This window comes from Dermacentor silvarum, chromosome 8 (assembly GCF_013339745.2).
Source record: "Dermacentor silvarum isolate Dsil-2018 chromosome 8, BIME_Dsil_1.4, whole genome shotgun sequence".
Classification (NCBI taxonomy): domain Eukaryota; kingdom Metazoa; phylum Arthropoda; class Arachnida; order Ixodida; family Ixodidae; genus Dermacentor; species Dermacentor silvarum.
Window position 1 is genome coordinate 1,780,127 of NC_051161.1, and position 14,589 is coordinate 1,794,715.

The window sequence follows — 14,589 nt, forward strand, 5'->3', positions numbered from 1 at the left end:
CACATGTACACTCAGAAAGCATTTATTACGACTGCAACTAACACTTCGAGCAGGCCAGCTAGCTATAGCTGACATCGCTGAGGGTTCCCTCGAAGAGAATAATACACTAGGTAGAGAAGGGCTTCCGACTTGACAACTGGGGAATACGGGCGGCCACGGCAATTGCCGCGGCAAGAACGCGGTTGACTAACCACGTGCGGTAATACGGGAGCGGCGGCGGAGACTTCCGCCGTCGCCGCTTGTTGGGGACCAAAGAGACCCAGGCGATGTCAGCGGGATCTCACGTGACCCACCCGGTGGCACTGATAGCGCTTGCGATTCCTGTGCGCCGCCCGCGGAAGGAAACTTTTCCCTCTCCCAACTCTCCCTGGCGCGCATGTGTCTGACGCGACGTTCGCTGCGCGTGTGGCGGTTATGGAACCCGAGGATTCTCACATCCCTCCACCCTTAAATGTTGCCCTACGGCGGAGAAATGGCTCGAATGACGGCATTGACAAAATATCCGGGCAGATGCGATGGCAAACTCCGGCAGGGATTGGTAGAATCCACGTTGATAGGCAGCACAGTCCTGTGTGGCGGCCGCCCAGATATGGAAGCTGTCACAGTGGTTAACGATGACGGGGGCTTGCCCTCAAGATGCGCGCTGCAATGTCCACCCGGAAACAGCGGGTAAGGACTTTCTCGAAGCGGCGCGCGCGCCGGCACGATGCACCTCGCACCGACGCATCCTCGTGGGAGTGCGTGATGGTGGGCCTCCGCTGCAATTTGAGGCCGGGACAGCAGGCAGGAACGTGACGATAACAGCAATAGCAAGTCCAGGCGGCTTCACTCGTTCTGCAAAGTCGCTCAAATGCACTCCACAAACACTTAGAATGAAGGCAGTAGAGGCCGCCGCAGCGTCGGCCGTCTGACATGATGCTGAACCGTCCCCGTCTACACTCTAAAAACAGTTGCACCCATTGGGGTGCATTTTTGCCACACAACAATAATCGTCATCTGTCTTGCTTGCGTTTCCTATCTTGAAAACTTTGCACTTGCTACTTTCCTGTCGAGAAAGCTGTGTCACGCTGATAATGCTCTTGTCGTTCGTGACCGAGAAGTGCCGGGTGTACAGCGTTAAAGAAAGGAAAGCCACGCAAGTCCGATGACGATTATTGTTCTGTGGCAAAAATACGCCCCAAAGGGTGCAACTATTTTTAGAGTGTACCGCATAGCTTTATGCGGCAACGAAAAAACAACAACAATCTAGTTTGTTTGAATGAAGTTATTCGCTTCGACCGAATTTTTCCGGTCCGATCCAGCGTGAAAATGGGCGATGCTCGTATTAACAAAGCGCCCTATGGTCCCCCGAGATTTCGGTTATTCCGCCCGCAAAATATTGAGTTCATCTGAACAAAATAAGCTTTCTATTTCGAACAAGGTTTCTCCGCTCGGGCGAGTATAGTAAAACTAGCGAATCCCTTTGCAGCCGCTAAATGTCACGGCATGGTCGTCTTCGAACTTGCGACCGGCAGCTCCGTAAAGCCTTAGGCCTAATCGCGTCCATAACAGATACCAATGCCACAAAAGACCCATAAAGGGTTCCAACGAGCCGCCGTGAGGAGATGCAGGCCTAGCTAAGTGGTCCCCGCTCACTGCTTAACCCGCAGCTTCCGAGCCGACTCCTGGGACTGCGCCCCGCTGACGTCCTAGCCGGCGTTTCTGGCGCCCGGTTCCCAGAGCCAAAGATACAGAAAGAGGCTATTTACATATGTACAGGGAGAATCGACCACCGCGTCGGATGCTGCACTCACTCGCTTCGGGCGTACTCTTAGGAGAAAACTTGCTGCAAATCTACATCTACACGAGTTCGGTGGCACTGGTGCAGCGTTAACTCGCACTCAAGAAAGCACATGCCCAATCTAGCTAGCAATCACGCCTTTGGGTGAGGCCTAACGCTGGTTCGGACAAAAAGCCTTCCTCGCACCGAACCAATCGTCGTCACATTTTCCAAGAGCTTGCCCCACGTTGGGAACGCCAAATGTCGGGATACGGGGGGATGCCCACTGCTCCCTGCCTCGACACACCGAGCCCTGCGGTTGGCGCATGCCTGCGCATCAACCGCGGTCCGGTACAAGCTCGAGGAAACAATAGACGACAACCACGTGTACACTCGGAAAGCATTTATTACGACTGCAACTAACACTTCGAGCAGGCCAGCTAGCTATAGTTGACATCGCTGAGGGTTCCCTCGAAGAGAATAATACACTAGGTAAAGAAGGGCTTCGGACTTACCAACTGGGGAATACGGGCAGGCCGCGGCGTTTGCCGCGGCAAGAACGCGGTTGACTAACCACGTGCGGTAATACGGGAGCGGCGGCGGAGACTTCCGCTATCGCCGCTTGTTGGGGACCAAAGAGACCCGGGCGATGCAAGTGGGATCTCACGTGACCCACCCGGTGGCGCTGATAGCGCTTGCGATTCCCGTGCGCCGCCCGCGGAAGGAACTATTCCCCTCTCCCAACTCTCCCTGGCGCGCATGCGTCTGACGCGACGTTCGCTGCGCGTGCGGCGGTCATGGGACCTGAGGATTCGCACGTCTAATTTACAAGTAGGACTTTTGCAGAACTCGCATAAACAATGAAATAATTATGTGAAAGCAGTAAATTAAAACGTCTCATTCACAGACCCATTTGTATGTTGGTAATCAAAGATGAAAAGGAGACGGCCTCTGCAAGCCATTTTCCAATCTCAACAAGCTTTCAATTATAGCTTGAAATAATGCTTGGTAGACAGATAACCACAAGTATACTTCAGAAGGATTGTCTCTTGGGCTAGTTGGTCTAGTTGATCCATTCGGTTTATCCTTTCTAAATACTGCATGACGGACTCCCCAACTTTTATGACGCCACAAAATAATATCCAGGAACTTAAGCTACGTCACAAAATTCTGAGATTAAAGTTTCTTTTTCACTTGAAAAATAACCATCTCGTATTAGACCCTGCTCCGTACATCCGACCTCTGATGTCACGACTAACTCGAAATTGTCATGCTGAATCGATAACACAATTTAGAACACGTACTAACACATTCAAGTTTTCATTTTTTCCACAAACGATTAAAGACTGGAACGCTTTGCTGCTATGTATGCTTCAGAACAATGACTCATTCGATGCATTAACGTCATAACACGAAGCGCTTTTCTTTTAGTTTTCTTCTTGCTTTTTTTTTTCTTTCTTTCTTGCCGCAAACTCTAGGACTGTTTTCCCTAAAGTTGCAATGTTTATCATTGTTTTCACGGCCATAAGGTGCTCATTGATGTGTCATGTTATATGTATACATTACTTTTTTTTCCTCTCTTCATGATCTGTGATGAATTCTGTTTGATGTTTTTACCACTGCTTGTGCAAACCTTTTGATACCGTTCCTGCATGGGCCCTAGTTTGGGCCTGCGGTATTTTGTAAATAAAATATATAAAATAAACTAAACTAACATAGTTGGTCTAACCACAAATATAATTTGAACTAGATCTAAATGTTTTATTAGAGCGCTATACATGTTGGAAGTTCAAATCATCCCCTCATGGATGCTCCAGTAGGATTTATGACATGTGAAGTATGTTCATAAATGATTATTCAAGCATTTACAACAAAATAAAAAAGACAGCAGACAACCGTGCAGAATCACAACCCAATTTTAAGTGAAACTGTTTCTTTTGAGCAGTCCCAATAAGAACTTCAGTTACTTGCATTTAAATCACATACTTTAAAACCTGAAACGACGAGCAAGAGCGGTGGCGGCAGCCATTGGGGCCCTGGACTAAGGGCCCCAACCGCATTAATCTTTTCACGTTATAATAAAGTTAATTTCTTCTTTAAAATGTAGCTCGCAGGCAATTGGCCCACCTGAAACCTTGCTCGCATATAATGCTTTTGAGCACTTCATCCACACACATTTAACACTGGTTATAGTGTCCCCCACCCTCCTATGTTGTATTATGTCTGCAGTGTTTCCCTTTTGTTCGCGTTTCCATTTTCAGAACAGATTTCCACGCTCGCCGACACTCGCTTTTCTTTTTATATTTACACCAATGTGATAGGTCAGAAAACGCACAAAAAGCGTGTTTTCACAAGAATAAAGTGAATTATCTTCCAGGCCTCGCTGCTATTCATCCGTTCCTCGACTACCGGCGGCCGTTCTACCGTGGACTACATCACAGCTTGGTGGCAGCAGTAATGGCGGACACAGTGGTGGCGGCGGCACGGAGCGCATGTTGGCGAAGGTGTCCGGTTTGGTGACTAGTTATGCTGCCTGAAGAGCTAGGCATAATAGCGGAAAAGTCTATGCGAGAAGCAAAAATTATTAAGGCAATAACCAAATGTGGGGCGAAAGACGAAGTCGAGGAATGCTGAAATGAATAAGATGATGAAATGATGTCGGGGTCCTTTTGGGCACTGGCGAAGCCTTATTAAAATAGAACTCAGTTTGAGAACCCTTCATTCAGTTACTTTTCTTTTTCCTATAACCAAATGACGAATTGGGATGCACGATTGATGAGCAAAACAATTACACTTGAGCATTTACTAAACGTTCTGCGGAGATTTTGGAATGTTTTAATGAATTATGTACGATACGGCATGCAGGACGGATGGAAGCGATGAAGATACAGTGCGCATTACCAACTAGCCCAGCAGCCATGCCATGCACCTATTTCTGAGAGGCCACAGGAGAGAGCTCACACTGTTGGGCAGGGGAATGTAGATGCGCTTCTCGAGCCTCCTACGCAGTGCCTCGTCAATGTCCCAGGGAAAGTTGGTGGCCGCCAACACCATCACCACCTTGGCCGGGTCCTCATTGTTCGTGATGCCTGCACCACATAAGCGGCACTGGCACTTCACACAATGCATGGAGTAGACTAAAACCTACCATCCATCTGGATAAGCAGCTCCGATTTTACACGCCGGCTGGCCTCGTGCTCAGAGTCGGAGCCTCTTCGTGAACACAGGGAATCAATTTCATCAACGAAGATGGTGCTCGGGGCATGGAACCGGGCCTGGAAAACAATGTTTTCTCCTGTTAACAGTACAGGTTGGTGGCACCCTCAACAGCAGCAGACTTGTGCAACCTTGCAGAATCACAACCAAATTTCCAGCAAAGCTGCTTGTTACAAGCAGTTGCAATAAGAATTTCAGTTGCCTGTAATTAAATCTTCATCCTGCAGCGGACATAAATAGGCTGATGATGATGTAATTAAACCACATAATTTAAAATGTTGCCCATGTACGAGTGGTCTATTTGAAACATTGCCAACACATAACGCTCTCGAGCACTTGTTAAATGATTTTCACAAAGGCAGCAATTCATCCACACACATTTTACTTTGCCAGAACCTTGGCCATACACGATGGCAGGCATGCTGATTTTTCAAAGCAGATATAAATTTAGTATATTCTTGTGTATGGGCTGCACGAAAAAAATTTGATCCCAAATTCATGGAAAAAAAAAAAAAGCACGGCCCTCGCATAATATTGCATGGTATTTGGCCCATATGTATAAATGGCTAGTGACTGGTCCGAAACAACAATTTGAATTCCTCTGTTGAGTCAAATGTTTCTGTCAACATGCTTTTCCTTGATTTTGAAAACGCTTTCGACAAGGTTCCTCATAATCGCTTACTACTTAAAATTCCTCACCTCAATCTACACTCTTCCATTCTAGAATGGATTCGATGGTTTCTGAAAGATAGATTGCAGTATGTATATTGCCATGCTCTATTTCAGTATCACATGACGAGGACGAAAAAGTTAGTGGTGGCTGCTATGGAATAGTTAAAAGCCGTTTCTTCCGACCTGACTGTTTTGCTGTTTCCTCTCACGACAAACTGGTAGGTGCTGGGTAAACCAACGTCCTATTCCCGCTAGACTGTCTATTCCAGCAGTCGGTTACACAATCCCCCCCCCCCCCCCCCCGGCACCCCACGACGTCTATATTTTCAAGTACTGACATGAGAACTTCATTACAATTTTATTTACAGACATACAAATGACCACATGAAGATCAAGGTCTCACTTTTGCAAGCATTTGTTGTTGCTAATTTTGCCTTCAAAAATTCTTTAAAATTAAATTCTCTGGTCTTAAGTCCCACAACCACCATCTGATTATGAGGCACGCTGTAGTGAGGAACTCTGGATCAATTTCCACCAGTTGGGGTTCTTTAACGTCCACCCAATGGATGGCACACGGGCGTTTTTGCATTTCACCCCCAACAAATGTTGCCGCCACGGCCGAGATTTTATCCCGCGAACTCATGCTTAGCAGCGCAATGCCAAAGCCACTAAGCAACGATGACGGATGTTCAAAAATTCTTCAGATAATGTTTGATTGTAAGAAATTCCATTTCTTTCACATTTTGTGAGGATGACATTTCCCAGCGCTTTGGACGAGCGACACTGCGTCCTTGTATTTTTCTTGATGTTAAATTGCCGCTCGCACTCTGCATTGCTCTGTGGTATCAACAAAATAGCCAGCGTCATTTCGGCTCAGCACTACATTAAAAATACTCGAAGATACTTTTTGTGCTAACGCTCCTTGATTTTAAAGCCATGACTGACTGTAGGCCTAAGCAATGCCAGAGCGGCTGACGCCGAGGAGAATGATGCAGAATCGAGTGTTGCTAGTTGCGGAATGCGGCATTCACTCGCTAGCTTAATGAGACTAGGGCCACTAGAGCACCCAACAACCCCGTCAGCATAAGGAGCGGCTCCGCGGTTAACCCCTTAAGTGCTTTGGACGAGCTGAGCTCGTCCTGCCCAAACTGTCCCCAAACTGCTTTGGACGAGCAGAGCTCGTCCTAGCGGAATAGGTACACCCCTCTAGCGTTCTGGACGAGAAGCGCTCGTCTACGGCTTAAATTGCGTGTAATCCGCCAGATGGCAGCATTTACTCGATCATTTAGTTTTGTTCTGCGGTAGGAGCGCGGTTTTTGTATGAAAAGATGGCGTGCGGTGGCGGCGACCCATGCATAGCTGGTCCGTCAACGCGAAAAAGAAGCTTTTCATTTTTGTCATCTTCTTCGAGTGATGATGATTCGGATGCAGATGTTTATCTTGTGTCCGGAAGTGATGACAGCGATGACGGTGAATTGAGCAGCTCCTCCGGTGATGATGAAGACAGCTCGGAAGCGAACATCGCGAGTGCTCGCCAGTGGATGCTGCTTGATATGGACAATCCTCCTGTGAAGCCTCCTCGCTTTCCCTTCTTGGCCATTCCAGGCAAGACTTTCAACTTGGCATCGTCAGATGACCTTATGGAATATATACGGAGGGAAGATGAGCCACCTTGACTACCGCCTCACCCTAATTGAGGCGATCCTGACTAGGTACCTTGATCCTTCAAAAAAGACAAAGCGCGGCCGACCGTCTGATGTGCTTGACGCTGTGCGTCTGAAGGAAAGGCACTTTGCTTCTTACATCCCGCCGAGCGAAACCAAAGCAGCGCCAACAAGAAAATGCTTCATTTGCTGTCGGAAGCGAGGAGAAAACGGGAAAAAGTTGAGAAAGGAAACTCGCTTTTGGTGCAGGAGCTGCAACAAGCCGCTTTGCGTTATTCGATGTTTCGAAATTTTCCACACAGTCCCGAAGCTTCCCGAGTGAAATAGCCCAAGGGTACTTAGCCTACACAAGGGAACAAATATGTGACGTCTGCAACTGTTTTTATAAGGTTTTTATTTATATTAGCAGCAGGCAGCTGGTCTCCTATGTATTGTTCCGAAATAAACTTTATTGTGTTGATTTGACTAAGTATGTGGTTCAAATATTTTTTCAACATCGGCTAGCTGCTTTTTAGTACAATCAGATTTGAAATCAGCAATAAAAAAAATAGGCACTTTTGGTTCGGAAATTGGCAAAAAAATAGAGCACTTAAGGGGTTAATGAAATAGCGCATATATAGGGTTTTCCCTACTACTTTCTTAAATGTTTTGCGCAATGAACTTCCAATTGGATTGGACTGGGTTGGATTCTTTTTGCCAATGTGGCCTGACAAAGTGCTGGACGCGGATAGAAACGGGACACACTGCAATTTCCGCGAGATTTTCCCGTCAACCGTACAACCGGAAGAAATGGTCCAAATCAGGGAGTCTCCCGGGTAATCCGGGAGACTTGGCAGGTATGCATTTTATTTCATTTATTTTATACAGGTGAAATGCAGGGCATTTGTGAGGTGGGCTACATAAAACTATACAAGGCACAGGAACAGAAAATAAACGAAGTACAGAAATCAAGACGGAAATAAAAAATGTTGCAGTTTCGCCCGAAAGGCGAAGCATCAATTGCGATAGCAAATTAGTAGAGAGCTATTCGGGGTAGGGATAGTAGTTTTATCGGCTGTATAAACTTGGACACATTGGCTTACTAACTGAATTAACAATCGTGGTGTCAGCGCTCACAAGCAAACATGAATAGATCACACTGAATGACCGCAGCCAACGACTGTCAAAACGCTGGCAGCAAGCGCAAGTTCGTGCGGTCTATCGCTTCAACGGAAACTGAGCGGCAAATGCACAGCCCATACAAAGGTCAGAGCCGTGTGGAGATAAGAGACGGTGCGGGCGACTGCCGGGAAAGAAAAGGTGTTGGCAGAGGAGAAGCTGCCCCCCCCCCTCCCCCCTCTTCCTGTTTCTTGCTTTTGCGTGGGAGATTGAGTGGCAAGATACGCCTTTGGCGCCGGAGCAGAGCGCGGCCCCGCCTCCCTCCCTCCCATACCCCAACGGCCTTTCGCGGGACGGTCGCGTTTGCTTTCCGTCGTCCGTTCGCTCTCCACGATAGCGCGCGGGGGGTTCGCCCTCCATGATAGCGCGCGTCCCCTGCGCGCTTTCGCTCACCGTATTGCCCTTGGAATCTATACGGAACCTCATGGAGACGGCGACGCCGACGGCAGAAATCCAGTTGAAGTGTCCATATAATTGCTATCGCAATAAAGCTAGGAAAAGGGGAAGGAGATATAACAGCAGTTCGTGCCGTCTCAAGCAATGACAGATGACAGCGAAAAGACGCTTTTAATGCAAAGGTGCTGTTTATCACTCTTTTTATCTGAGCATGCATCAAGTGCTAAGATGCTTCGCCTGTTTTTTTTCTCACAATGCTTTTTGTGTTGCCCGGTTCTCTTGCGAGCAAAATTGCCGCATTCTCATTAAAACATAATCATGCGGAATTCCTGCCAGTGTTTCCTGCTTATGAATTTCACTAGGGAACCTCAGATTATGTGTCTCCATAACTGGCAGAACCTTCTCGAAGGCAAGGCTGAGAATTTTTAATACAGCATGTCTCTGGACAAGGAAAGGCGCCTGCACTGTGTGTAGTTGTAGACAAATTGAGCTCCTCCCGCTTACCCGCACTGGCATCTTCTGGTTTCTCCTGGCATTCAGCATCATTGAGCTGCGCCAGGCTTCCTTCAAAAATTGAAGGAACGGCTCCGTTTCAAAGTCAAGGCACTTTCTTTACATCTAGTAGGACATCGCCTTTTTGCTCGCTGAAATACCTATCAAAAATAATATCATAAGAAGCCAACAAACATTGACACTAAGAACAACATAGGGGAAATTACTCGTACTTACTAATTGAATTAAAGAAATGATAAATAAATGGAAAATGAAAACAGATTGAAAAACAACTGTCCGAAGGTTGGGAACGAACCCACGTCTTCGCATTACGCATGCGATGCTCTCACCATTGAGCTACCGCGGAGCCGTTTTCCCATCCGCTTTCTGGGGTATTTATGTTTTACAACTAGAACTAACCCTGGGAGTGTTAGCCAGCGCCACCACTCACAAACATAGGGGCGTATGTGGAACATCATTTCTGTCGCAGGCAACACGAGTACGTGATCTTTTTGGCTGATGGCAACTGGTCAATAAACCCACACATGCTATCAGAAGGCATTAATGTTGCCGGATTCAAGCCCTCGTTATGTAATGAACGAGAAGAAAGGGTACCGAGGGGCCAGATTTTTATTAATCATATCATAAGAAGCCAACAAACATTGATACCAAGAACAACATAGGGGAAATTACGCGTACTTACTAATTGAATTAAAGAAATAATAAATAAATGGAAAATGAAAACAGATTGAAAAAACAACTGTCCGGAGGTTGGGAACGAACCCACGTCTTCGCATTACGCATGCGATGCTCTCACCACTGAGCTACCGCGGAGCCGTTTTCCCATCCGCTTTCTGGGGTATTTATGTTTTACAACTAGAACTAACCCTGGGAGTGTTAGCCAGCGCCACCACTCACAAACCTAGGGGCGGATGTGGAACATCCTTTCTGCCGCAGGCAAAATGTTAATGCAGGCGAAATGGCAAAGGCGTTATTTTACTATCAGAAATAAGGTGCTTCTCGAAGTCTCGTGCACATATTTTGTCCACTGTTTTAAGCGCTCGCTTACTTTCAGGAATTTTTTGTTGCCACTGGTGCAGTAACTGAAGATCAGATGGTGCCGCAGAGAGCGAAAACTTCTCGTGTCTTTTGCCATACCCAGATTTACAGCTGGGAACACAACGCTGTCCTGCTGTCCTGTCTTTTCACACGCAAGTATCAAGATAGCTTGTTCCATCAGGCATGAATATACAGTGGAATCTCGATGATACGAATCTCACGGGGTCACGAAAAAAATTCGTATTAGCCGAAATTGGTATCATCGAAACACAATTAAAACAAGCTAAATTGAAGAGTCGAGAGGTGAACTAACTCAGGCAAACGTACGTAAAAAGCATTTACAGTATAGACCACTTATAACGTAACCGTTTATAGTGCCGAACTGGCTACAACGCGGTCTTTTCCGACTCCCGTTTACCCTCCCATAGAACTCCATGTATACGCATGCCGCTTACAGTGCAGCCGCGTTAGACGAAATTACGGCTTCCGCGGGAAAATCTCGCCGATAAGGGCGGTAGCGAGCACGAGGTGCGCCCACCGATGGGAGAGGAGATCAACGAGGGCGATGCGGAGGAGGAGCACGAGACATGGAGCACGAGTCCAAGGGCGATTCGTCACTGCGCGCCGTATGTGTGAGCGAAAGCGCGCGGGGGACGCGTGCCTTCACGGACAGCGAACGCACAACGGAAGTCGCGAAAGGCCGTGGGGGTATGGAAGGGAGGGAGGGAGGGGGGGGGGGGGGCGACGCTGTGCTGCGGCGCCAAATGCTTGCAACCGAGCGCAAGGGTAACTGGCGACGCAATTTCCCCACGCGAAAGGAGCAAAGCGGGAAGGTAGCGCGGGAGGGAGGGAGGGAGGGAGGGGGGGGGGGGCGGCTCCTACTCTGCCAACAAATGCGTTCTTGTACTTTGCGTCCTGTGCCGGCTGTCAGTGTTGTCGCGCGCACCATATCTTGAAAGCGATCTCCACACGGCTTTGACCTTTGTATGCGCTGTGCTTATGCCGCTCTGTTTCCGTTGAAGCGATAGACCGCACGAACCTTCGCTTGCTGCGGCAGCCGCGAGTGGGGAAGCGCGGCCGCCGCAGTGAGCGAAGAAACAAGAAGCACAAAAGCAACAACAGCGCCACCGCTTCAAACTCCTCGCGCCCAGTCGCGGCTTCCACGCTGTCCGGCGCCGCGTCCGCGCCTCCGCACCAAAAGAGAAAGGGAAAACGCACGTGACTGCGCGCTGTTCTCTTGCGCGGCCGTCGGTGGGGTGGCGTTTATTCGTATCAACCGACGCGGGTCGAAAATCGATTCGTAACAACCGTTCTCTAGCACGTTGCAAAGTAATGGGGCTCGGCCGGGACCGCAGAAAAATTCGTATCATCCGGATATTCGTATTAGCCGTGATCGTATCATCGAGATTCCACTGTATTTACTACAGACATGGTAAACAAAGCAAGGACCACGAAAATTTCAACCATTCGCTTCCGCGCAGACGTTCAGGAGTGAAAAACAAGTACTTCTGTTGCGTATTTTTGTACAGCATTATTTATCGTCTGTTTCCTCTAAAGACATGTAAAAATGTTTCCCATATGTGCAGAAAAGCAGTACCATGTGCTTATTTGCGCTTTTTTTATTTGTGCACATATATTTTTTTGTATTTGATTGCTGTCAAATTGAGACGGCCGAGGGCCTACGTTTCTAGCAGATGACACGCTTTACGTGTGCCGCCCTGCCCGTTCCGCGACGTCGTCCACCGCCACTCAGTGCATGCGCGCATGGAAGCAAGCTGTTGAGTGATTTCCACGCACCTTGGCAGATGGTGCTACGGGATGAGAACAGTCGGCTGGCAGCACAAAGGAAAAAGAAAGCATGTGTGAAAGCGTGAAGAGGAGTGGAGGGAGAGAGCAAAGGAATGAACTAGACCCCCAGCGTCCGTGTAGCACGGTTTGTCCCGAGCGAATGCGGTGTGTGGCAGCGAAGTCGGCGCTCATGTTTATGTTATTCTGTGCTCTGGGTTCATTCTATCGCCCACCTGGAGCCAAGGGTGAACTAGACAGCTTGTTAGACTCTATTCTGGCCACTCTTCTCGATGAACGCATCATCCTTGCAGGTGACTTCAACCTACCAAACATACAATGGGATGAACAGGCACCACGAGTAGGAGCTTCCTTGCCAGTTAATCATGTAACCATTAAATACGGCCTTGAGCAATACGTTTGTTTGCCTAAATGCAGACACAATATTCTAGACTTGATATTTACTAATGACCCAAACATTGTGTAAAAAGTGTGCGTCCTTCCTGGCATTAGCTACCACAACATGGTCACTGCTACCTTCATGCTTCCGCATCTAATTCCTACAAGCCAAGAAATAAGAAAAGCATGGTGGCTGCTTCGCGTCGTCACCTACAAACCCGGTACTTCTTGCTATGCAGATGCTATCTGCCGTCCTCGCTCATCTGCTCCTTGCTGCCGGTGTGACTGCTTCTGCTGACACATCACCGGCCTGTGGATTGCTGTGCTACGACTTTGCTCCGCCCACTATCCAGCTGACAACCGTCAACGTGTCAAGCTTCGACCTGCCACTGTCTGCCTTCCTGTCCCCACTGCCGCTGAGCCTGGCCCTGGATGGTGGATGGACAGAGCCATCGTCACCAACATCAGCTACGCTGCCAACTATAAATAAGCTGCAACTGTCGGCTGCGCTTCATGGGCTTGGTGGCTGCTTCGTGTCATCACCTACAAACCCGCTACTTCTTGCTATGCAGGTTGGTGTATCAGAATCCCTATTTACTAAGAAGACTAGTAATTACTTCTTGCTGCAGCTACCAAGCCCAAGTTGCTGCTGTGTGACTGTTGTTGAGTGTTCTCCGGTTGTTCAGTTGTTGTTAGTTTTGTTATCGGAAACGTAGAGTCCAAACCCCGGCCCTGATCCTATTCCCGTGGAACTACAAAAACTTTCCGCGGGCCAGTCAACGCTAATAAGCGAAGTGCACGGACCAAAGCACCAACTCGTAACAAAAGAGCAAACCCTATCTGACCTAACTAAGAGAATGGCCTATATTGAAAAACATTACCATTCTCTGCCATCCCTCCAAGCCGAACTAGAACTTATCAAAAATAACACCGTTCAAACAGCACGCCTAACAGATGATATTGAGGCACGTTTGGATGACGTCGAAAACAGGCCGCAACGTAACAATCTAATTTTCTACGGCCTTCCAGACGCTAAGCCATCTGAATCGTATGCAAATTCTGAGCAAATAATCATTCGACATTGCCGTGACCACTTAGGTATAGATATTAACCCTAAAGAAATCGACCGTGTGCATCGCTTAGGCCGCCACACAGGCGGGAGATGTAGGCCGATAATAGCGAAATTCGAGTTCAACAAAACAAAAGACGGGCTCCTTTCAAACAGACGTAAGTTGAAAGGAACGCCCTACAGCATAGGTGAGGATTTTTTACGCAGGGTTGAGAATGCTAGAAGTCACTTGGTCAAATTTGCAAGACAGAAATCTGTTCCATTTTCCCTGCGCTAAAAAACACTGCACATCGGCTCGAAACACTATCTATTCAATGAAACCTCAAAAACAGTGCAAGAAATCCAGTAGCAACCATATCAGCGTCAAGCAGTTATCGCCAGTTTTCACCCTAGACCAAAAGCTAACCTATCTTTTTCCGTTATCTTCACTAACATTCGAAGTTTCATACCGAAACGTGATCACCTGTCTCATCTTGTCAAGTCTTCAGATAGCAGTATTCTGATACTAACCGAAACATGGCTATCAAGTGATGTTGCTGACGCAAAAGTACTCGCCGATTTACCAAATTTCAATGTCTATTGGAAAGACCGCAAAGGCACTCGCGGGGGCGGTGTTCTCATTGCAGTCAGTAAACAATTACCATGTTCTGTAGTTAACACTGACTCCAACTTAGAAATTTTATGGGTATTATTTCAAGCTTTACCCCAATCAGTATTATTGGGTCTTTGCTATAGGCGCCCATATAAGAATCTCAACTTTTCTTGCACACTTAATACTAATCTAAACCAGCTTACCTTGATATATCCTAAAGCCGATCTCGTTCTTTTTGGAGATTTCAATTTTCCTGGTATTAATTGGAGCGAAAAAACTGCAATGGCTAACACAACTGAAGCTAGAGATTTTATCGATGTTTGCCTTA

At 47.6% G+C, this 14,589-nt stretch overlaps 1 protein-coding gene across 2 annotated transcripts in view; it reads right to left on the bottom strand.

Annotated features, from left to right (window-relative positions):
- The window catches only part of LOC119460517 (katanin p60 ATPase-containing subunit A-like 1), a 169,377-nt gene that overhangs the window by 21,219 nt on the left and 133,569 nt on the right, over positions 1–14,589 (bottom strand). Inside the window, exons 7-8 of one of the 2 annotated variants that reach the window (XM_037721437.2) lie at positions 4,908–5,034; positions 4,723–4,848 (exon numbers count right to left, since the gene is read on the bottom strand). In XM_037721437.2, coding sequence (XP_037577365.1) covers positions 4,723–4,848; positions 4,908–5,034 — 253 coding nt within the window. Of the gene's footprint in view, positions 1–4,720; positions 4,849–4,907; positions 5,035–14,589 lie in introns of both variants that reach the window. The other variant, XM_049672298.1, reaches the window with a different exon arrangement.